The sequence below is a fragment of the Colossoma macropomum genome, unplaced genomic scaffold (assembly GCF_904425465.1).
Source record: "Colossoma macropomum unplaced genomic scaffold, Colossoma_macropomum, whole genome shotgun sequence".
Classification (NCBI taxonomy): domain Eukaryota; kingdom Metazoa; phylum Chordata; class Actinopteri; order Characiformes; family Serrasalmidae; genus Colossoma; species Colossoma macropomum.
The window spans coordinates 67,998-93,158 of NW_023494801.1; the positions used below are offsets into that span (position 1 = coordinate 67,998).

The 25,161-nt window shown below is 39.6% G+C and overlaps 1 protein-coding gene across 1 annotated transcript in view; it reads left to right on the plus strand.

Annotated features, from left to right (window-relative positions):
• The window catches only part of trak1b (trafficking protein, kinesin binding 1b), a 44,053-nt gene extending 23,114 nt beyond the window's left edge, over window positions 1-20,939 (plus strand). Inside the window, exons 6-16 of the mRNA XM_036590220.1 lie at window positions 1,029-1,137; window positions 6,733-6,811; window positions 7,180-7,310; window positions 7,388-7,462; window positions 8,983-9,120; window positions 11,023-11,099; window positions 12,384-12,596; window positions 14,192-14,451; window positions 17,763-18,050; window positions 18,985-19,087; window positions 19,734-20,939. Of these exons, the coding sequence (XP_036446113.1) occupies window positions 1,029-1,137; window positions 6,733-6,811; window positions 7,180-7,310; window positions 7,388-7,462; window positions 8,983-9,120; window positions 11,023-11,099; window positions 12,384-12,596; window positions 14,192-14,451; window positions 17,763-18,050; window positions 18,985-19,087; window positions 19,734-20,505 (2,245 nt within the window). The 3' untranslated portion in view covers window positions 20,506-20,939. The remainder of the gene's footprint in view (window positions 1-1,028; window positions 1,138-6,732; window positions 6,812-7,179; window positions 7,311-7,387; window positions 7,463-8,982; window positions 9,121-11,022; window positions 11,100-12,383; window positions 12,597-14,191; window positions 14,452-17,762; window positions 18,051-18,984; window positions 19,088-19,733) is intronic.
• Window positions 20,940-25,161: the final 4,222 nt, after the last annotated feature.

Genomic DNA, 25,161 nt, shown 5'->3' on the forward strand with positions numbered 1-25,161 from the left:
ACTGAACACTCTATTAGTCATTAGTGAATCAGTACTGCGGTACTGAACACTCTATTAGTCATTAGTAAATCAGTACTGCAGTACTGAAAACTCTATTAGTCATTAGTGAATCAGTACTGCAGTACTGAACACTCTATTAGTCATTAGTAAATCAGTACTGCAGTACTGAACACTCTATTAGTCATTAGTGAATCAGTACTGCAGTACTGAACACTCTATTAGTCATTAGTGAATCAGTACTGCGGTACTGAACACTCTATTAGTCATTAGTGAATCAGTACTGCAGTATTGAACACTATTAGTCATTAGTGAATCAGTACTGCAGTACTGAACACTCTATTAGTCATTAGTAAATCGGTACTGTAATACTGAATACTGTATTAGTCATTAGTAAATCAGTACTGCAGTACTGAACACAGTCATTAGTAAATCGGTACTGCAATACTGAATACTGTATTAGTCATTAGTAAATCGGTACTGTAATACTGAATACTGTATTAGTCATTAGTAAATCAGTACTGCAGTACTGAACACAGTCATTAGTAAATCGGTACTGTAATACTGAATACTGTATTAGTCATTAGTAAATCAGTACTGCAGTACTGAACACAGTCATTAGTAAATCGGTACTGTAATACTGAATACTGTATTAGTCATTAGTAAATCGGTACTGCAGTACTAAATACTGTATTAGTCATTAGTAAATGAGTACTGTAATATTGAATACTGTATTAGTCATTAGTAAATCAGTACTGCAATACTGAATACTGTATTAGTCATTAGTAAATCAGTACTGTAATACTGAATACTGTATTAGTCATTAGTAAATCAGTACTGCGGTACTGAATACTGTATTAGTCATTAGTAAATTAGTACTGCAGTAATGAGTACTGTATTAGTAATTAGTAAATCAGTACTGTGATACTGAATACTGTTTAGTAATTAGTAAATCAGTACTGCGGTACTGAATACTGTATAAGTTGTGTGTTTCCATGGTAACGTGTTGGTATGTGTTGTTCTTGGGTCAGGGGTCAGAGGAGCAGGGTAGTGGGGACGATCTCCAGCGGATCTTCACTGGACTTCCTGCAGAGGAAGCTGAGAGACCTGGAGGAGGAGAACATCTCGCTCAGATCAGAGGTTCAAACACAAAACCACTCACAGAGACACTTGAGACTCGCAGTTTAATCAGTTTAATCAGTTTAATCACAGTTTAATCAGTTTCATCACAGTTTCATCACAGTTTAATCAGTTTAATCAGAGTTTAATTGGTTTAATCAGTTTAATCACAGTTTAATCAGTTTAATCACAGTTTAATCAGTTTAGTCACAGTTTAATCACAGTATAATCAAAGTTGAATCACAATTTAATTGCAGTTTAATCAGTTTAATCACAGTTTAATCACAGCTGAATCACAGTTTAATAACAGTTTAGTCAGTTTAATCACAATTTAATCATAGTTTAATCAGTTTAATCGCAGTTTAATCACAGTTTAATCAGTTTAATCACAGTTTAATCAGTTTAATCACAGTTTAGTCAGTTTAATTGCAGTTTAATCAGTTTAATCACAGTTTAGTCAGTTTAATCGCAGTTTAATCACAGTTTATTTAGTGTGATCACAGTTTAGTCAGTTTAATCACAGTTTAATCAGGTTAATCACAGTTTAATCAGTTGAATCACAGTTTAATTGCAGTTTAATCGATTTAATCAGTTTAATCACAGTTGAATCACAGTTTAATCACAATGTAATCAGTTTAATCACAGTTTAGTCAGTTTAATCACAGTTTAATCACAATTTAATGATAGTTTAATCAGTTTAATTGCAGATTAATCACAGTTTAATCGCAGCTTAATCACAGTTTAATCAGTTTAATCACAGTTTTATCAGTTTAATCACAGTTTAGTCACAGTTTAATCAGGTTCATCACAGTTTAATCATAGTTTAATCATAGTTTAATCAGTTTTATCACAGTTTAGTCAGTTTAATCACAGTTCAGTCAGTTTAATCACAGTTTAATCAGGTTAATCACAGTTTAATCAGTTTAATCACAGTTTAATAACAATTTAATCAGTTTAATCACAGTTTAATCAGTTAAATCACAGTTTAATCAGTTTAATCAGTTTAATCACAGTTTAGTCAGTTTAATTGCAGTTTAATCAGTTTAATCACAGTTTAGTCAGTTTAATCGCAGTTTAATCAGGTTAATCACAGTTTAATCAGTTTAATCACAGTTTAATAACAATTTAATCAGTTTAATCACAGTTTAATCAGTTAAATCACAGTTTAATCAATTTAATCCGTTTAATCCGTGTAATCAGTTTAATCACTTTTTAGTCAGTTTAATTGCAGTTTAATCAGTTTAATCACAGTTTAGTCAGTTTAATCGCAGTTTAATCACAGTCTAATCAGTTTAATTGCAGTTTAATCCATTTAATCAGTTTAATCACAATTTATTCACAGTTGAATCACAGTTTAATCACAGTTTAGTCAGTTTAATCGCAGTCTAATCAGGTTAGTCACATTTTAATCATAGTTTAATCACAGTTTAATCACAGTTCAATCAGTTTAATCACAGTTTAGTCAGTTTAATCAGTTTAATCTGTTTAATTGCAGTTTACTCAGTTTAATCACAGTTGAATCACAGTTGAATCATAGTTTAATCAGTTTAATCGCAGTTTAGTCAGTTTAATCGCAGTTTAATCACAGTCTAATCAGTTTAATTGCAGTTTAATCCATTTAATCAGTTTAATCACAATTTATTCACAGTTGAATCACAGTTTAATCACAGTTTAGTCAGTTTAATCGCAGTCTAATCAGGTTAGTCACATTTTAATCATAGTTTAATCACAGTTTAATCACAGTTCAATCAGTTTAATCACAGTTTAGTCAGTTTAATCAGTTTAATCTGTTTAATTGCAGTTTACTCAGTTTAATCACAGTTGAATCACAGTTGAATCATAGTTTAATCAGTTTAATCGCAGTTTAATCAGTTTGCTTATAGTTTAATCACAGTTTAATCAGGTTAATCACAGTTTAATCATAGTTTAATTGCAGTTTAGTCAGTTTAATCACAGTTTAGTCAGGTTAATCAGTTTAATCGCAGTTGAATCAGTTTAATCACAGTTTAGTCAGTTTAATCCAAGTTTAATCACAGTTTAATCATAGTTTAATCAGTTTAATTGCAGTTGAATCACAGTTTAATCAGTTTAATCACAATTTAATCACAGTTGAATCACAGTTGAATCACAGTTTAACCAGTTTAATTGCAGTTTAATCAGTTTAATCACAGTTTAATCATAGTTTAATCATAGTTTAATCCGTTTAATTGCAGTTTAATCAGAATTTAATCAGTTTAATTGCAGTTTAATCAGTTTACTCACACTTTAGTCAGTTTAATCACAGTTTATTCACAGTTTAATTATAGTTTAATCAGTTTAATTGTAGTTTAATCCATTTAATCAGTTTAATCACAGTTGAATCACATTTTAATCAGTTCAATCACAGTTTAATCAGTTTAATCACCGTTTAATCAGTTTCATCACAGTTTAGTCAGTTTAATCAGATTAATCACAGTTTAATCTGTTTAATCACAGTTTAGTCCGTTTAATCAGTTTAATCAGTTTAATCACAGTTTAGTCAGTTTAATTGCAGTTTAATCAGTTTAATCACAGTTTAGTCAGTTTAATCGCAGTTTAATCAGGTTAATCACAGTTTAATCAGTTTAATCACAGTTTAATAACAATTTAATCAGTTTAATCACAGTTTAATCAGTTAAATCACAGTTTAATCAGTTTAATCCGTTTAATCCGTGTAATCAGTTTAATCACTTTTTAGTCAGTTTAATTGCAGTTTAATCAGTTTAATCACAGTTTAGTCAGTTTAATCGCAGTTTAATCACAGTCTAATCAGTTTAATTGCAGTTTAATCCATTTAATCAGTTTAATCACAATTTATTCACAGTTGAATCACAGTTTAATCACAGTTTAGTCAGTTTAATCGCAGTCTAATCAGGTTAGTCACATTTTAATCATAGTTTAATCACAGTTTAATCACAGTTCAATCAGTTTAATCACAGTTTAGTCAGTTTAATCAGTTTAATCTGTTTAATTGCAGTTTACTCAGTTTAATCACAGTTGAATCACAGTTGAATCATAGTTTAATCAGTTTAATCGCAGTTTAATCAGTTTGCTTATAGTTTAATCACAGTTTAATCAGGTTAATCACAGTTTAATCATAGTTTAATTGCAGTTTAGTCAGTTTAATCACAGTTTAGTCAGTTTAATCAAAGTTTAATCACAGTTTAATCATAGTTTAATCAGTTTAATTGCAGTTGAATCACAGTTTAATCAGTTTAATCACAATTTAATCACAGTTTAATCACAGTTTAATCACAGTTTAACCAGTTTAATTGCAGTTTAATCAGTTTAATCACAGTTTAATCATAGTTTAATCATAGTTTAATCCGTTTAATTGCAGTTTAATCAGAATTTAATCAGTTTAATTGCAGTTTAATCAGTTTACTCACACTTTAGTCAGTTTAATCACAGTTTGTTCACAGTTTAATTATAGTTTAATCAGTTTAATTGCAGTTTAATCCATTTAATCAGTTTAATCACAGTTGAATCACATTTTAATCAGTTCAATCACAGTTTAATCAGTTTAATCACAGTTTAATCAGTTTCATCACAGTTTAGTCAGTTTAATCAGATTAATCTGTTTAATCACAGTTTAGTCCGTTTAATCAGTTTAATTGCAGTTTAATCACAGTTTAATCACAGTTTAATCATAGTTTAATCAGTTTAATTGCAGTTTAATCACAGTTTAATCAGTTTAATCACAGTTTAGTCAGTTTAATCACAGTTTAATCAGTTTAATTGCAGTTTACTTAGTTTAATCACAGTTTAATTGCAGTTTAATCCATTTAATCAGTTTAATTGCAGTTTAATCACAGTTGAATCACAGTTCAATCACTATTTAATCAGTTGAATCACAGTTCAATCACAATTTAATCAGTTTAATCATAGTTTAATCACAGTTTAATCGCAGTTAATCACAGTTTAATCAGGTTAATCAGAGTTTAATCAGTTTAATTCCAGTTTTATCAGTTTAATCACAGTTTAGTCAGTTTAATCACAGTTTAATCAGTTTAGTCAGTTTAATCACAGTTTAATCACAGTTTAATCAGTTTAATCACAGTTTAATCAGTTTAATTGCAGTTTAATAAGTTTAACCACAGTTTCGTCAGTATTGGTGAATAAAAAGAACAGTCCGAACAGATGATGGTTAAAAGGTGAAGAAACTCAGAGTTTGGGTCAGAAGAGAGGACAGAGGAGCAGAGAGAGAAGCCCTCAGCCTTGGAGAGACCTGCACACCTAGACTCTCTCTCTCTGTCTCTCTCTCTCTCTCTCTGTCTATTACATGTTATATTTAAAAAAGAATTCCAGTTATCTTTCCTAAATTCCTCCATAATTCAGTGTGTGAGATGTAAAGTGGTTCAGAGTAGTTTGCTGTGAAATGGTTCAGATGTCTTTACAGTGGTGGTGATAGGAACCAGGGGTCACCATGACTACAAGACAGATATAGACATTTTATTTACTATCCAAAACCACCAGTGAACCTACACGAGTCTTCTGAGTTTATATGGAATGTTGATGATGGAAAATAGTGGAAAATTTTGTCTCACTGCACCCTGCATGTATCCCTCCACCATGAATGGAGTTTAAGTTCTCTAAACTATCATAAAACAGTGTCTCAGTCATCAGGCAGTGAATTCATAACCATTTTCCTTTCTGTGAGGGAGCTTTTAGAGGTGGACATCTGGTTCCTATCACCACCACTGTAAACGATTCTGACTCGGTAAGTTTCTCTAGAACAGAGCGTTTCACACCAAACCTCTCTGAACCGCTCTGTTTACATCTTAACTGCTTAATTACAAAGTTTTGGGAAATTGGTGGAATTCACCTTTAAAACACTATGAATAGAATGGATGAAATGAATACATTAAATAAAGTACTACTATTAAATACAGGATACAGACCAAACAGTGAACAGTGGACAGTAAACAGTGGACAGTAGGATTGAGCAAATATAAATGACTGCAGTGATATTTCTATATAAATTATAAAAGTATACAAAATTATATAAGCTATAAAAATATTCAGTGTTGATTATAGTAGTAACAGTAATAGTCTTAAAAAACACAGTAAAAATGCTGACCGCGGCAGAGTGACGTGTCCTGTGAGTATGACATGAACTGTAATACACACACACACACACGTCATCTAAATCACTTATCCTTCTTGGTCGTGGTGGGGTGCTGGAGCCTATCCCAGCTATCATTGGGCGGAAGGCAGGATACACCCTGGACAGGTCGGCAGTCCATCACAGGGCAGATAGACAGACATACACATTCACACACACATTCACACCTAGGGGCAATGTAGCACGTCCAATTGGCCTGACTGCATGTTTTTGGACTGTGGGAGGAAACCGGAGTACCGGAGGAAACCCACGCAGACACAGGCAGAACATGCAAACTCCACACAGAAAGGACCCGGGTCGTCCGGCCAGGAATCGAACCCAGGCCCTTCTTACTGTGAGGCGACAGCGCTACCCACTGCACCACCCTGAACTGTAATATGAAATCTTTTTAAAGTTCCAGTTCTGAAGGCCACAGAACTCCAGCGCTGATCGTGTTTCATTGCTCCAAACTTATAACTGTGATCTGTGTGCAGGCCAGTCATCTGAAGTCGGAGACGGAGACGTACGAGGAGAAAGAGCAGCAGCTGGTGAACGACTGTGTTCAGGAGCTCAGTGAGTTAAACAGTTAAACTTTAGTTTAAATACAACAATACAACAATACAAAACACTGTGTCCACCCTACAGCAGTTTAGCCCTGCCCATTCAGATTGATGTTATAAGGAATGTTTCAGTCTGGACGTTTTTTTGAAAGAGGCACAATGCAGAGCAGCCAATCAGAACAGAGCTCATTTACCTATATAAGTCTGAAAGGCACAGTAACAAAATCAAACTGTTTAATTGTTTAAGGGATAAAGAGTTAAAGTACGCAAACATTATACATGGACTTAAAGGGGCCGTCTAAATACTTTTGGGCATACAGTGTACATGCTGTTTCTTTGGTCTTACTATAACTCTCTCTTTCTCTCTGTCTCTCTCTCCAGGGCAGTCCAGTCTCCAGATCTCCACCATAGCAGAGGAGCTGGCCAGAAAGACTGAGGACGCCTCTCGGCAGCAGGAGGAAATCACACATTTACTCTCTCAGATCGTTGACTTACAGAAAAAAGCCAAAACTGTGAGTGTCTCTATAAACAGAGAGAGAGAGAAATCACCCAAAGGACGAGTTACACTAATGAAATGTGTTATTTTCAGTACGCGGTGGAGAACGAGGAGCTATCTCAGCATCTCGGAGCAGCTAAAGATGCCCAGCGGCAGCTCACAGCCGAGGTACCACACTCAGAACGGTTCTGCTGGTCTGACCTGGGCTGACCACACTGAGCCGAGCCCAACAGGGCTAATATGCATACTGCAAAGCCGCTCTTACTTAACTGTTAGTTAACTGTTCATCATAGATGGAATAAGAAATCTCTCTGAAGGAGAACCATCTAAATCAGGAACACTGTAATCTGGTTACGTACAGGATGTGCTCTGAAATCAGGAGGAATAACACGCCGTCTCTTTAGCAACAACTGCAGCGAGTTCTTCTTCAGTCCAGTTCAGTCAGAGTAAACGCTCAGCTTTCAGATTAGAGTGCAGTTTTAGTTCTGCAGGGCAGGTTTCGGTTCTGTCTCACTCTGACCTGTATTTAAAGATCTAACTCTGAAGTAGGAGAGCTTTAAGAGTGTGTGTGACGTTTTACTTTTAATTACAGTTTAGTATATTAAGCAGTGCTGTCCAGTAGGTTAATCTGTGAGCTGGTTTAAGGCAACACAGACGGGTTCATTAACAGAACATAATCAACTCAGTTACATTTCACAGCTGTGTGAATGATATGATGAGCAGTTCCTCAAAAAGGCCTGGTAGTAAACTTTTTTGTACCTACAGTTCATTTACTGTCTATCAACTCGAGCTCTTTGCAACAAACTAAAGCCTGTAAAACTCTAAGATAATCCATCTCTGTTTGTGCCTGCGAGCGGGTTTGGGTTTTAATAGCACCAGTTGGGTCAGCTCAGGCTTTAATGTCACACAGCAGACCACTAAGTCTCTCACAGAGTACAGACTGACTTAAAGGGGAACCTTAACCGTTTTTTCTTTCTAATTAGGTTAGTCTTGCTCTTGTGTTCTGTGTGTTCAAGTCAGAGAAGCTAACGACCAAGCGAAAGCTAACCCAGCAAACATGACAGAGCAATCAAGCTGTAAAGTTTCCTTTATTTGTTTGTTCAGCTGGTCACTCCCTGGATGAAGGTCCAGCAGTAAAGTGAATGAGAACCTTCTTTAAGGTTCTCCATATGAAAGCTGGACGATGTTTTCAGTGAGTAAACGCTGTTGGACCAAAGCGTCGTGTTTCCAGTGTGGTGTGATCAGAGAGGGCTGATCAGCGCTGTTATCATATTTCTGTGTTCTGTGTTTTACTTTCAAACTGCTGAGTGTTAATATAACATTCATATTTATACGGCTCTCTGTGACTCTCCAACTTGGGTTGGACAGTATTGTGCTTGTTAATCATTATTGCTATATTGGCATTTTTAATACTGATATCACAAAAAGCTGCACTATGCAAATGAGCCCTCTGACCAATCACAGTGTTTCTACTGCATGCTGTGAGCATCCTGACCAATCACAGGTCCAGATTAGGGTTCTGTGGGTGTTTTGCGGAAATCGAGGAATTCGTCTGATCCAAAAAACAATCAAAAATGTTTTATGATATTTTTTCTTTTCCGTGCTCATTAAATCTGTTCTCCAGTGAATGTTGATGAAACAATATGTCACGTTTGAAATGTAGATAATATCTGTCATTCTGTTTGAAGCTCCAGGAGCTGGAGGAGAAATACTCAGAGTGCATCGAGATGCTGCATGAAGCTCAGGAGGAGCTGAAGAACCTGCGGAACAGGAGCGTATCTGCAGGAACGCCTCGACGCTACCACCCCCTCGGACTGTTTCCTATGGTAAACACAGATACACATGAGCGCAAGCTGCACACGGTGTGTTTGGTTTAGAATCTCAGGACCGACCAGCGTTTTACACACTTTGAATACACGTTAGTGTTTTTCAAATGAGTAACAGAACAATCGTCCTCGGAATCACCCTTAAAGGAGCCTCAGAACACATTAATTCAGTATTTAAGGTTGTTCTCTGGTGTCTCTGTGACTTTGATCAGGGTGAAAATGTCCATATGTGGTTTTACACGCCCGTTTACAGCCCTGTGATTTGGCCCTAGAATAAAACGAGCTGTTTCCCCTTTTTTGGGGGCTCATGAATAATGATGAGCTCTGCTCTGATTGGCTGGTTTACAGTGAGGCAGTGCAATGTCTCACACAGAAGCTACATGTGGAAACAAACACAGGCAGGAAAATAAACTGACCCTCCGTGTAAATCAGCTGGTCCTCATACTGTTTAGTTAGCTATGCTAGTTACTCTGAGCTCGCTAGTTGCTAACGTTAGCTACACTAGCTGTCTCGACAAAAACACAGTAAATTAAAGCTGTTCTCACTATGAAGCTCTCAGTTTAGGATCATCTGCTTCATCAGAAAGCTGATAAAGTCTCTCAGCAGGGCTGCTTACAGGCTGCTGTTGGGGTTGTGATGCTAATAAAGGTGGAACTGCGTCTCTTCAGGGTCAAACGCTGAGCGGAGCTGCTCGATGCTGTCTGAGCTTTGAGAAACTGTCTGAAATGAGCAGAGAAACTAACAGCTCTGAGTTAAAGCTGTCGGGATCCTGTTAGAGATGTGGGAGCTAAAGTTCCTGTTCTCCAGTTTGGTTTGAGGATTTTCTGTTCTGCCTTAAATGGCACTGCAGTTACATTCTGGCACCTGTACAAGCTGTAACATTTAGGGTGGAACAGAACATTCGACTAAGAAGCTGTGAACAGGAAGCCCCTCAGCCTGGATTAAAGATGGTCATCAGCCACTGACAGTTCGGTTCTTGTGAAGGGAATGAAAAGAGCCGACGTTCCTTCACAGCCTGGAGCTGCGTTTCTGCACACAGTCTGACTTTTTCATTGCTGCTGCTCTGTTGTTTCGCTGGTCTAGAACGTTGGCTGGGGCATGTAAATTTTGGATGTGTGTACATTAATGAGTCAAGACTGTTACGTAACAGTTTAGGGTTCTGGAATCTGCCTGTTTACTGCCTTTTTTACAAATGTAGGGTTTGTATGTGAAGAAGGAGACAGCAGTGTTTGAGGTTCACGGTGTGTCAGTTCCACGTACTGAACTCAGTTCGGCTGTGCCAATTAAATACAGTTCTCCATTCTATGGCACTTTAAAAACAAAAATTAGTATTTATTTCACAATTAACCTAAATTTTAAGTATGTTCATTACCGCAACATAGATCCAGTAGTCAGCAATAGGGTATTAGCAGTCAAGCTGAAACCAAGCTGCAGCTCAATTTGTGCTGCTCTGACTCTCCAGAGGGGGGAGCTGGAGTGACCCACTGCAGAACAGTGCAGGTGCAGAGGGGAGACACTGTGACATAATCACTTCTATCACTTTGACAGCATTTATGAGTCACATATGGAGACAGTTCAGTCTAAAATCACAGAAACAGACTGTTTCATTGTCAGATTTAAAGAAAATTAATTTCTGTTGTACATAAATCCACACAAATATTCTAAGTTGGGAAAAATAAAATACAAGAACGATTTATTTTAGCCTCCAGTTTTTGTGGCTTAAAAAGCTTCTGAATATTAAATAGAGAAATGAATAACAACGTAACTCTCCAGTATTCAAGTTAGTATGAATTATTATATACAGCTCTATTAGACACACATCCATATATTATATATGGTTATTATTTACATACTAATACCTGTGTGTGTGTGTGTGTGTGTGCGTGTGTGTGTGTGTGTTAGGACTCTCTGGCTGCTGAGATTGAGGGAACGATGAGGAAGGAGCTGAGTCAGGAGTATCCCGAACTTGACGAGCAAAAGTATATAGGTTTTATTTATTTATTTATTTATTTATTTATTTATTTGTCTATCTCAGCTCTGCTCTTCTCTGCTGCTTTAATCACTCTGTTCTCTGTTTATTGTGAACGCCCTCTCTGACCATCTCTCATTTTCATTTCTGAAGTCTCTGAATCAGGAGAGCTGAACGTTCTAGGACAGAAGATATTTTATGAAATACAAAAAGGAAAGTTTCATGAAAGTAAATGAAAAACTGACTGTTTGCAGAAGAATGATTGACACGCCTCTCAGCCAATCACAGCCATCTCTAAACGTTCCTCCACCAAGTGTAGGAAGACCTCCTCAGAGTGAGAACGTCTGCGGCAGTTAATCAGTCATTAGAGTATTAGAGTAAAATTATCAGGGAGAGATTATCAGAGTGAGATTATCAGAGTGAGATTATAAGAGTGAGATTATAAGAGTGAGAAATGGTGGAGCGTGTAAACCGACTCACTCTGTCTGATCCTCTGGAGGACAAGCTGCTTTATTTCGTTCCTGAAGTTTAACAGACTAACAGCTCAAACACTGTTATCATGCTCTGGACTTTATCTGAGTTTCTGCATTTACTAAAAATCATTTCACTATGATGTCTAACCAAATTAGCTTTATTTAGCTTAGCTGCTGACAGTTCTGGTGCTGAATCAGTCAGATTAAACACACAGATCGCGTTACTGAGTAAAACATTCTGTGTGAAGATAAATATTGTGGCTAAGCTCTATGTCTGGAGGTGACCGTCCCACCATCCTCACCGTTACTCTGCTCGTTCCAATAAAACAGCAAATTCTTGAGCAGAAATTCTCTGGTTGTCCTCCTCAGCAGCTGACTGGCTCTGACTAGCTTCAGTGTTAGCTTTAGCATTAGCTCACCTGAAGGGACAGCTTCCGTCCCTAAAACCTCCTCCTCGCATTTATAGTAAGTGGCTAAACCGTTTCCCTGCTTTAATTACTGTAAACATGGATTTTGTTCCCTTAAAATCGACCTACATTCATATTTTATCAGTTCTCAAACAGGCGTGTCGGCACTGAACATCCAGTAAAGCCAGTTTGTTTTTAAACTGTGGTTTTAAATGTTCTCTGAGCTTCTGCATTTTCCTTTCTGCTGCTGAGCTTTTTAAGCTGTTAGCTCACATGTTAAAGATGCTATCAGAAGTTTGACAGACGTAGCGACAGTAACTAAGGGAGGCGGGACTTTAGAGTTCCGCAGACGGTCAGTGATATAACAGGTTATACACTGACCTTGTGTTTTTTCTGTATGTGTGTTTTTTGCAGGGTCCATCATAAACGCGCGTTTGAGATGGTTAAGAACATTAACCAATCAGTGAGGCAGCGCCCATCGGCTCCGCCTCCTTCAGCTAACATCCCAGGGTCCAATCAGACACTCTCCTCCCTAAGCTCCGCCCTCTCTGACAGCAATGGAAACACACCTACTCTCGACAATCGTGCTCAGAGCATGTTATTAGAGGCGGAGTCAACAGACCGCAGGTGGGTGGGGCTTAAAGTTGAAGTGCTGAATGTATATAATACCTTTAATCAGCCTTTGATAGCTCATCTACAGGCACCGGCCACTTTATCAGAAACCCCTCTCCTGTAGCTCCACCTCGCTGGTGTTCAGTTAGAGACTGTAGATCATCTGCTGATGGACACTTTGATATTCTGCAGTTTAGCCCCACCCATTTAGCCTACAGCAGTGTAGCCCCGCCCATTCAGCCTACAGCAGTTTAGCCCCACCCATTCAGCCTACAGCAGTTTAGCCCCACCCATTCAGACTACAGCAGTTTAGCCCCACCCATTCAGACTACAGCAGTTTAGCCCCGCCCGTTCAGACTACAGCAGTTTAGCCCCACTCATTCAGACTACAGCAGTTTAGCCCTACCCATTCAGACTACAGCAGTTTAGCCCCACCCATTCAGCCTACAGCAGTTTAGCCCCACCCATTCAGCCAACAGCAGTTTAGCCCTGCCCGTTCAGCCTTCAGCAGTTTAGCCCCACCATTCAGACTACAGCAGTTTAGCCCCGCCCGTTCAGGCTACAGCAGTTTAGCCCCACCCATTCAGCCTACAGCAGTTTAGCCCCACCCATTCAGACTACAGCAGTTTAGCCCCACCCATTCAGACTACAGCAGTTTAGCCCCACCCGTTCAGGCTACAGCAGTTTAACCCCACCCATTCAGCCTACAGCAGTTTAGCCCCACCCATTCAGACTACAGCAGTTTAGCCCCGCCCGTTCAGCCTTCAGCTGTTTAACCCCACCCATTCAGACTACAGTTAAAGGTCTTAAATGCTCAGTAACGAAACCGTTTAATAATGAACCATGCTTAACTAATTAAATGTGTGTAGCTGTGGCTACTGACACTAACCTCACTGTGTGTTTGTGATTGTGTGTGTGTGTGTGTGTGTGTGTGTGGGTGTGTCTGTGTGTGGGTGTGTGTGTGTGTGTGGGTGTGTCTGTGTGTGTATGTGTGTGTCTGTGTGTGTGTCTGTGTCTGTCTCTGTGTGTGTGTGTCTGTGTCTGTATGTGTGTGTGTCTGTCTCTGTGTGTGTATGTGTCTGTGTGTGTGTGTGTCTGTGTGTGTGTATGTGTGTCTGTGTGTGTGTCTGTGTGTGTCTGTGTCTGTCTCTGTGTGTGTGTGTCTGTGTGTGTGTATGTGTGCGTCTGTGTGTGTGTGTGTGTGTGGGTGTGTCTGTGTGTCTGTGTCTGTCTCTGTGTGTGTGTGTCTGTGTGTGTGTATGTGTGCGTCTGTGTGTGTGTGTGTGTGTGTGTGGGTGTGTCTGTGTGTCTGTGTCTGTCTCTGTGTGTGTGTGTCTGTGTGTGTGTATGTGTGCGTCTGTGTGTGTGTGTGTCTGTGTGCGTCTGTGTCTGTGTGTGTGTGTGTGTCTGTGTGTGTGTCTGTGTGTGTGTGTGTGTGTGTGTGTATGTGTGTCTGTGTGTGTGTGTGTGTGTGTGTATGTGTGTGTGTGTGTGTGTGTGTGTGTGTCTGTGTGTGTGTGTGTGTGTGTGTGTGTGTATGTGTGTCTGTGTGTGTGTGTCTGTGTGTGTGTGTGTGTGTGTGTGTGTGTGTGTGTGTGTGTGTGTGTTAGCGTGGACGTCTCTGAGAAGCGCTCCTGTTCCGAGGATCTGAAGCTGGCTCTGCGGCGTCTCTCTCTGCGGAGGCAGAACTGTCTGAGTGAGCGCCGTTTCTTTGAGGAGGAGCGAGAGAGGCGTCAGCGAGACCCCCCGGGGCTGCAGGATGGAGCCCACCGCTCTGGTCTGGTGCCCAGCGAAAGCATCATGTCACTGGGCTCGTGGGCCAGCCGACCCTACCTGCCCGACAAGCTCCAGATCGTCAAGCCTCTGGAAGGTGACCGAAAGTTGCGGCGCTGGCCGTCGCCTCAGCGTCGCCCTAAGCACCGCCCCCCCTCCATGATGCTCTTTAACTCGTTCTGGTCGCTCATGCACCCCCGCAAACACTCCTACTTCAGGGAGCCACGCCCCTGGTTACAGTTACCATAGTGCTGCACACTCACATAGTTACCAAGGCTTCTGTCAGACCAGCCAAAGCATCAGTCACAGTTTACAAACCTCACTGAAGCATGTTTTCAATAGGAAACACACATTAATAATAATGATAATGATAATGATAATGATAATAAATAATAATAATATAATAATAACTAATGTTGATTTCACTTTCAGGCCAATAAAGTAATAAAACTGGTGTTAACTGTAGGGTTGGGGTTAGATTTTAGATCATGAATTGAAATAAAGCACATTGGGGATCAGCAAACACTGGAGATACAAATATAAAAATATAGATTTATTTACTTTTTGATCAAATTAGCAGCTGATACTGTTACTGATGTGTTTACAGGCCTGTTTATATTACAGAGATGCATTAACGCACAGTAGGAGCTCAGTGATTTTAATCTGACACCTTCATTAGGGACGTCACTACTGATTACTGTAATTGAGTAATTAACTAGCAGTTATTTGGTAATTAATTAAGTAACCCATCTGTGTTTTTTAACAGGATAAGCAATAAAAACAGGTTTAATATAACAGCACAGTAGCAAAGCCTGTCAAAATTTCCAGAATACTTTACTAAAAAAGTTAAAAAGAATCCTTTGAAAATAAATCATATATAAATAAATAAATAAAAATGCATAAATTCATTTAAATGTGTGTAATCAGTATCTGTTTTACTGTAAAAACAGCAGGACAGTTTAAAACATGCAGTATCGCACTGCAGGAATCGGCTAATTCAGGTTGGAGCGTTTTTAAGGTCATTTTTATTGCTGCTGTGACTGTCAGTATCATCAGCTGCTCATGTTGATATGCAGCAGTGTTTAATTCTGAGTAGCCCTGAGACACGACTGCCGTAATGCTAATCTCTGCTAGCGCCTCTTTGGGAATTAGCGGCTAGCGGTGGCGTTCACAGACCGTTCTGAGTTTAACGTTATGGTCAGCTCTGCTGGAACTCGGACGTTTGAAGCATTTGAAGCTGTAACAGACATTCAGGTTAGAGATGCACCGATACCACTTCTTCCTTCCCGATATTGATACCTGATCCTAAATATATGATATATGATACTGATACTAACTCTATCTAACCTAACTAAACTGTCCTTTATACAATTACGTTTTTAAATATTTTATTTTGGTTAAATCTGTGTTCATCACAAATAAAAATAAAACACACTTAACTAGATGGCATTTTTTACGTGTTGTATTGTGTATATTATATTACGCTTAAGTTATATATTATACACGCTTATATATAAAGTATCTGTTATTATATAATTAGTAATGAAAACCATGTTCAACAATATATGTAAATGTAAAATATCTCTATAGTGTAAAATAGTTAAAAACAGAGCTGAGCAGTATTCAGATAAACCTGTGGTGTGAACACATCAGCGCTGCGTTTAAGCGACAGTATTAGCACTGATACCAATACGGCATCAGTATCAGTGCAACACTAATTCAGATAGCATATTATTTACTTTCTGTGTTGTACTTTTACATAACTCCTTTATTGAAGCGTGATATTATTAGAGTAGCGTTAGCCTGTTAGCTGTCTGCTGAGCTGTTCAGATCAGATTAAGTTAAACAAAACCTTTTACTTCACATTTACTCAATATGTAACAATAAACATTTTAATTTGATATGAAATGTGTTATTACAGATGTATGCTCATTAGTGAGATCCTGCTGGTGTGGGTTTCCTCTCTTTTAGTGATGAATATAAGTGCTAACAGCTCCACCTTGTAGTGAATCTGCTGAATACAGTTTTATATAAAGCCTGTTTATGATTCACACTGCAAACCAATCACTAATCTGATTCAGTGAGAATGTAGATTCTAAGTGTATATATATAAATAGATTAACGTGTTTAATCTAGGAATTGTGACAGACACCATTTGATTTAATGTTTCTTGTTAAATTTTTTGACGAACCTGATAAAATCAGTATGTCACGTTCAGCAGTTCCTGGTTATGTTACGGTGATGATGCTCAGTCCTGCTGTTGGAAACATGGTTCACGTGTTTGAGTAGAAGATGACGACAAACTAGATATTTTATAGTTTTCAGCAGAGCCGCTAGCGCCAGCGGCAGCAGACCTCAAGAGTTCCGCTGTGCCAAATTTTGTTGTTAACAGCAGCAATGAAATAAACCAGATGTTGATTTTTTGTGGAGCCGTGGACGCCAGACGTCTCTTAGTTGAACTCCAGATGACCTTAATATTATACAACACAAATAAAAGAGTGCACAGCGTCCCCTGCCTATCTCCACCTTAAAAACACTACGCTGATAGAGCTCTGCACTGAAAATCGCCCTGAGCACAGTGATGGAGAAGGTGTGTGTGAGGAGATCACTGTACCTGCAGGACTGGAGCTGGGGGATCTCCAGAGTGGATCTCCAGAGTGGATCTCTGATGTTCTGATAGATTCAGTTTAGGGTCGTTTCTGCAGTTGTAATAATTGAGGTATTGTGTGTATAAATATTCTGTATGATGATATTTTCTCCTGTTAATGTGTGTGTTGGTGGTTCCTGAAGGTGTTGTGTAGTTTGTTTGCTGCCACCTGCTGGCAGACCGAAGGCACTGATCTGACTCCGCCTCCTTTCTGTCCTCTAGTCACAGTGACATCATCTTTCCTTCTGTTCATATTAACCTGTAACTGCATATTACATGTGTGTGTTTATTTTCATCTTCAGTGACATTGTTTACTCCATTATTCAGTGGAATAAATTAAACATCTTACAAACGTCCCATTTTCATTTGTGTTTCTCTCTTTTCCATCTGATTATTTTACATTAATATTTCATTTATTCTGTATGACTCATTTTTTATTTTCATCTTCAATAAAGTCTTTCTGTCATTTACTCCATTATTCACTGTCCTCATTCCTTTGATCTTCCTTTCTGCTTCTCATCTGTTCAGGAGTTTAAAGATCAGCGTGTTTGGGTTTAGTTCCACACTTTAACCACACAATACATCTTATAATAATGTAATAACCTATTACAATCCTCTCTCACTTTCTGTATCCTTTCTCTCTATACTCTCTTTATATACTCTGCCTGTTCTTTTTCTCTCTCTCTCTCTCTCTCTCTCTCTCTCTCTCTGTCTCTCTCTCTCTCTCTCTCTTTCTTTCTTTCTTTCTTTCTTTCTCTCAGGTTCTGCGACTCTGCAGCACTGGCAGCAGTTGGCTCAGCCTAATCTGGGGGGGATTCTGGATGCCCGTCCCGGTGTGGTTCCTAAAGGGTTCCGTCCTCTGGAGCTGGATCTGGAGGAGGTGTATCACTATGCCGACTACGAGGAGGACGAGCCGGGAGAGCAGTACTTCCAGAACCTTCCCACCACAACCGCGGCCAATCCCAACGTGCCTCCTGGCCTCAGCCACGCCTCCTCCGCTTCCCCCTCCCCCTGCCTGAGCACAGGCCACGCCCCCGCGGAGCTGCCAGGTGAGGCTGTGTGACTAATGAAGGCGAGAAAGAGACAGAGAGAGAAACAGAGGGAGAAAGAGAGAGAGAGAGAGGGAGAGAGAGACAGGAAACTGCAGTACCAACATTAAACTGAAAGCTGATTGGTTGATTTGATGCGCCAAGTTATTAAAAACATTGTACAGGTTATTAAACAATCCTTGACTGTTATGCTGCTTAGCAACCTTAGCCATGTGTTATAGGGAAATTCCACCGATTTTTCACAATTCCTCCATAATTCAGTGTGTGAGATGTAAACAGAGAGATTCAGAGTGGTTTGGTGTGAAATGGTTCAGATGTTTTTACAGTGGTAGTGATAGGAACCAGGGGTCGCCATGACTACAACACAAATATAGGCATTTTATTTACTATCCAAAACCACCAGTGAACCTACACGAGTCTTCTGAGTTTATATGGAATGTTGATGATGGAAAATAGTGGAAAATCTGAAATAATAAGTTTTCTTTGGGGACTATTTTGCCTCACAGCGCCCTGCATGTATCCCTCCACCATGAATGGAGTTTAAGTTCTCTAAACTATCATAAAACAGTGTCTCAGTCATCAGGCAGTGAATTCATAACCATTTCATGTAGGAACTTTATGTGAGGGAGCTTTTAGAGGTGGACGTCTGGTTCCTATCACCACCACTGTGAACAGTTCTGGCTCGGTAAGTTTCACACCAAACCACTCTGAAGGACTCTGTTTATGTCTAAACGATATAATTATAAACGATTAAATCTTGGTGAAATTCCCCTTTAATGAGCTCCATGGCTTGGTGAAGTTCAGCTTATTGAGATTAATTATGAATAATAACTTTATGCTCAGTCAGATGTGTATAAATCAGTCACAGAGTGAGATGTGACTGTGAGGCGGTTTATAAGAGTTAGTCGTGAAATCTAATTGGTTGTGTTTTCAGTGTACTATCCAGGTAAGTGCATGGCCCACACCAGCTCCATCTACACTTTCACCACCTGCAGGATCCTCCACCCTTCAGACGAGCTGACCAGAGTCACTCCCAGGTGAGTGACCACTCCTCTCTCGCTCTCAGACTGGAGACGTGTTTAAAGGACAGATTTCTCAGTTGACCCTAAGTGCAGTCAGCTGAGACGTGTTTGGCGTCTAAAGTTCTCTTCTTTGGTTTAAGCACTGCAGCTACGAGGCTAAATATGACTTAATCACCATACATGGGTAAAGATTGACCAAATATATTGTGATTTATTGAAGTTTGTACTTTTAGCTACAAATTATCTCTTTGTTTTTATATTTGCATGTTTAGGGTTAGAGTATGTGTTTGATGTGTTTAGTATTTGTGACGGTCCAACTGTACCTGATGATACCACCACTGACAGAAAGCTGGACCTTCCCTTAGAGAAACACTGCTGGGAATCAAATCAAATAGAATTATTAAGCAGTTTAATAATAAAATAAATAAATAGAACACCTGAGTGGGGAAAGACAAAAAGATGAAAACAATACTGGAACAATAATAGTAATGATAAAATAATAAAATGCTAAAAAAACATAAAATACATGACAACAATGATAAAAAGATCAGTTGTGAAGATCGGGTGATTGACAGGAGCCAGAGATTATTTTCAGTGTGTTTGATTGTTATTTGATCTTCACTCTTTCTTCTCCCTTGCTTTTCTCTTCCTCTGTTTCCAGTCTAAACCCCGCCCCCACCTCCTCCTGCGTGATGTCATCCAGTCTTCGCTCCACCCCGGCAGCCACACCCTGCACGCCACGCCGCTTGAGTCTGTCCCAGTCTCAGTCCTTCACCAACCTGCGGGACTCCACCAAGACCTTCAGCACGTCTCTGGGGTTGGTGCGTCTCCTGCAGGAGCGGGGGATATCTGCGGCCGTCTACCAGCCCCAGAGCTGGGACAGGGTCAGCGGAGGGGGGGTCCTTTTCTCCACCTCTGTCCTGCCCCAGCCCCCTCCAGACCCCCAGAGACCCACTACGCCTCCCAACTCGCCCAGCCGCCGAAGCCCCAGCCCTCACACCTCCTCCATGGATGAGAACCCCTCCGCGGCCTTCTCCTTCAAAAGCCCCTCCTACGAGAACTTCCTGGCCTCCAAGCCAGCGCGGTCCATCCTGAAGGAGGTGGCGGGGGCGACCGGCACTCAAGCCAGAGACTGCGAGAGCCAGACGGATGTCAGCGTCTACAACCTCAACCTGGTGGATAAGCTGAGGAGGCTCGGCCTGGCCAGCCCAGGGACCTCCGGGGCAGCCGTCACAAGGCCTGGCCCCATTTTGGGACCTCTGGGTGGCCTGAGGAGGGCGGGGTCGCCTTTTACCCCCCTGAATGAAGGCATAAGGCGCAATCGGAGCTACCCGGCCGTGGTGGGGGCGAGCATGGCCATGAAGGGCCCCGGGCCCCAGGGGGACGATCTGCTCCTGGCCCCAAAGCTGCCCAAGCAGTCTAGCCTCCAATAACACCGGATGATACGACATGCCTACATTCACTCTCACACCCATTGTAGTGTACATTACTCTCTGTAAGCCACACCCACAAAACTAACACCGCGATCAGGCCTGTCAGTTATTACATCATCACCATAATCATAGTCATTTTGCAAAGATGATAGCTTTCATAATCATAATCATACGCGTTCATCACAAAAACAGAATTTAATTGGGTCTATTGGTTTTCATCAGTCTGACTGAAGTAAATATGTGAAGGGTTTTATTCTAAAACATCTTTCTCTCTTTTTTCATCACACAGCTGATGGTCAGTGTTGTTGTTGATTTTCTTAGTATAAATAACTTACACATCTACAGAAAACACACTTAATATGGCACTTTTATGCTAATTGTAATGCACAATTTCTATTTATTTGAAAAAATAAAACAAGCTGTGGAGAGTGCTGTAACTATTGCACAGGCCACATTTAATGTTTTATTTGATTCCCGATGTGTTAAATTGAGTAAATAAACAGTAATTGTGTATTAAAGTGTGTAGAAGTGTGTCTGTAGATGTGTAACTTATTTACACTCAGACAATAAACAACAACATGTAAACTGACCTGGGGTGCAGAGTTTTGCAAATGGCTGTGTAAGTTGTTGGAAATGAGCATCACAACGGAAAGAATTATCAATGATATTTTATGATTAATTTCATCTAAATTAGACAAATAATTTTACAATGTAGGTGTGAAAGCATCCTGAGACGAGTCAACAGCAGCAGCAGTTCCTGATTTGGTGCCCTGTCACCTGTAGAGGGCAGCACTGAGTCATGTTTGTTTATTTGAGCTGTTTCTGTTGCTGCGACGTATCGACAGCTAGGAAGCGAGACAGCTAATCCGCCGCATTATGACTGTACTTTGATATGATTTAAGTGTCTCTTTTAAAAAAGACAGTGAAGTTGCTGTTATTTGCACAGCGTTTCACTGTCAGCTAAAATATGGTGATCGTGACGAGTGAAGTGAGACTGCAGCACCAGTTTCATTGTAGTAAAAACACTTTGGTACCTTCATGTTTGTTCACTCAGACTGTTTACACTGTTCATCCTCACCACTGTATATACAGTCCACAGTCTGACACTCTGATATTATACTGTATATAATAATATCTGTGTAAAGTTTCTCCTGGAACACCCAAAGCGCCCCCCCTCCCCCACACACACTTTTATCCTCACCGTCCAAATATGAGGTATTATAATAAATATCACAGCTGACTGTTGATTACTTACAGTGGACAAACGCGCTTGTCCCATTTTAACACCTCCATTATATTAATATGTAGAGTTTACATTCAGACCAGCATCATCACTCAGAGTCACACTGTAGACGGCTGGAGCTGCTCTAGAGGCTTTATTATGTGTTATTATGACATGAATTATGTTTATTCAGGATTTCTGCAGCACTATTAAACACTGCTGTAAACGCTGCATCAAATAAGAGCTTTAGTTCCAGTTCATCACCGAATTAAAGTAGATCAGTCCTGCATACGGTGCAGTGACCATTAATCCTCACATGCTGATCTGGGTGCAGTTCACACTGATTTACACTGAAAGAATTATATCTTAAAAAGTGCAAACATCTTACAAACATACAAACAGCTAATATTCCTCATCATTGATGATGCATTATTAGATTATTCTATGTATTTCTAGACATTTTTACTATTTTTATGTAATTGTATCTCTTCAGTCTGGACGGCTCTGAGGAGATTATGCAATTATCTCCCTTATTTTGAGTAATTATATCTTGTGTTTTATTCCACAGTCAGATCATTTTACTTGTTTTTAAACATTTTTGTAAATAAATAAAATGATGTGCCAGTGGAATAAAACGCTTTCATAAGATAAAATTACTCAAAATGAGTTAAATGATCTGAAAATCTCCTCACTGGAGTCTCTTAATGAGACATATTTGATATATTGACTACCTTTAAAGGTGGTTTCACTCGCTAATAAATCATTTTTTGCAGTTTAATTAGAGCAGCGATGCTAAGAGGAATATGATCAGTAAAGCTGCCACCCCCCCCTTTCTCTCTCACTGCTTTTACAGAGAAGAGGACTGTAAACTCTCTGTAATATTAATAATGTACAGTGCAGTAGCTGCACTGTCACAGCTGAGCAGACGCTCTTCATCCTCTTCAGATTCTCCACAGAAACACTGAGTTTAATAAACACACAGTATCAGTAATGTAATATTGTTCACAGCAGAGCGTCATCACATCTCTTCACTCGGCCAGACGCTAAACTGACACCTCACGCTGATGATGATGGACATAATGGACATACAGAGAGACAGAGCCTGAATTAGGATTGTTAAAGCAGTGCCTGAGTTAATTCTATATTATTATTATTATTATTATTATTATTGTTATTATTATTAGCAGTAGTAGTGGATGAGGCAGAAATGCTGCAGAAGGACCTGAACACATTTAGTAGATGCACTTTACATTATTTATTCATTCATTTGTTTGTTTGTTACAGATTAATATACATGTTGTTTTAAATCCACTGAGTAATTTTATGAGTAATTAATGTGGTTATGAGATATGAAGCGTTTATACAGTGTTATTTAAATGTTCGTATTGATTTCATTTTTCTGTTCTGGTCTCAGGTAACAGATGTACAAGGTGGTGGCTATTCTGAACGGTCAGTATGCAATAACACTGTAAAATTTGCAATAAACAAAAAACATCTAAACCTGGATCAGCCTGCTGTGTGCTTTCTGACCACTAGAGGGTGCTGTGTGATCACTCTCTCACTTCAGATCAGCTCTGTGTGAGTCTGCTGTGAGATTTTTAACAGAATAAAAGTGCAGAAATAGTGAAGTACAGTAATTATATGTGATTATATGACATACAGACTCTGGCTGAGTCTAAAAGCTTTTAACCCTCTTCTGCTCTCATTAATGTTTAAAAAGGTGTGACTCACATTTCCTGTGTAAACTGGGTCTTAAAAAAACTAAGGTCTCCATGTCCAATGCCAGCGTGGGGGTATAAAGAGGGGTATAAAGCCCCCCAGCATTGGTCTGTGGAGCAGTGGAACTGTGTTCTCTGGAGAGATGGAGCTCTATCCAGGGATGAGTTGGAGTGACCCAGACCTGACCGTCCAACATCAGTACCTGACCTCACTGATGCTCAATCAAATCCTCACAGCAATGTTCAACATCTAGTGTAAAGCCTTCCCAGAAGAGTAGAGGCTGTTACTGCAAACTCAGTATTAATACTCATTTCAGAAGCAGCTCTGGAGTCGACAGACCTCTGGACTAATCATAATGATGGGACCATTTTAATACACAGATCAAACGTCTAAAAATAGTTTAATATTAAATCTCTGGATTCCTTGTTCCCTGTGAGTTCGGGGAGAATGTGGAGCGTCTGCGTCACTGAGTGGGACCTGAAATACCAGAAGTAATTGCTTGTTGATGCTGTTGAGTTTTGGGCTCCAGTGTGAATGTGCTGACCTCCTACCTGCTCTTTCATCCCACTATCCCTTCACTCATTCATGCTCAGGTTTTATAGTCTAAAAGCTTGTTTATGCTCCCTTTACGTTCAAAGAAGAAATGATGGAGCCGTTACTGCCCACATACTTCCACGGGTCCTTTACGTTGGTATGGACGTTAAGCAGTACATCCACTAGAGGGCAGTGCGGAGTCAAATGTTTCTGACAACAACAAGCAACGGTGCAAGTGGAGGAGCCACAATAATGTACCAACTACGAAAGAGCTGACAGATGCAGTGCAGAGTCTCTGGAGTCTGTGAGGTCATTAAATACTGTGACATGTAGATGGAGAATTCAGAGCGTTGGATTACATCATTAAGTAGGCCGCGTCTCCATGTTGGTAGGTGAACGACCACAAACACATGGACAGATATGTGGAAGCTTTAGATGCGTCGCCAGAGGAGATGATCAGCTGATCGGTGGATCTGTTTAACCTGCACATCTCCAGAGTTCAGAACATTCCAGAGAGATTTTATAAAAACTAATAAAAGTGGCGACTAAAACTGCCCAAACTCTTAAAATATAAACTCATACACAGAAATAAAGACGAAGCTTCTTATTCACCAGCATCTCATTTCAGTTTTCTGTTCCACCTTAAATGGAGCTGCAGTCACTCTGAGGCGCCTTAAACGTGGAACAAGTTACAAAAGTTGGTGACAAAGCCAAAATCAGCTCAATAAACACATTAATTTACCTCAATAAAAGCTCCATAATCAATAAACCCCTCAAACTTTCTCTTGGAGGTGTTTAATGAGTAGCTACCGAGCAGCACAGCAGAGTAGCTGTTGATCGCGTCCCAAATCACACACTTCTGTACTTCACCTACTGCACTAATGAGTGCACTTCTAACGGGGTAAGCATTATTTTATGTACACTAGTTAGTGAGCTGGTATTCTGTTTGGAATGTGGAAATAATAACGCAGCAGGAAATTTCAGCCATTTAGATTTATTAGAAAAGTCAAATTAAACCAAGTCAGTACATCAGATACACTGGATAATGTGCTTTAAATTTAAAAAAGTGTTTAAAACGTGTTTTAGTGCCTTTGCTGGATCAGTTGTGGCTTCATCTCATTACAAACAGCTGCAGCACTGCTGAATGAACTTGAAGTTAACGTCCAAAATGGGGGCAGTGC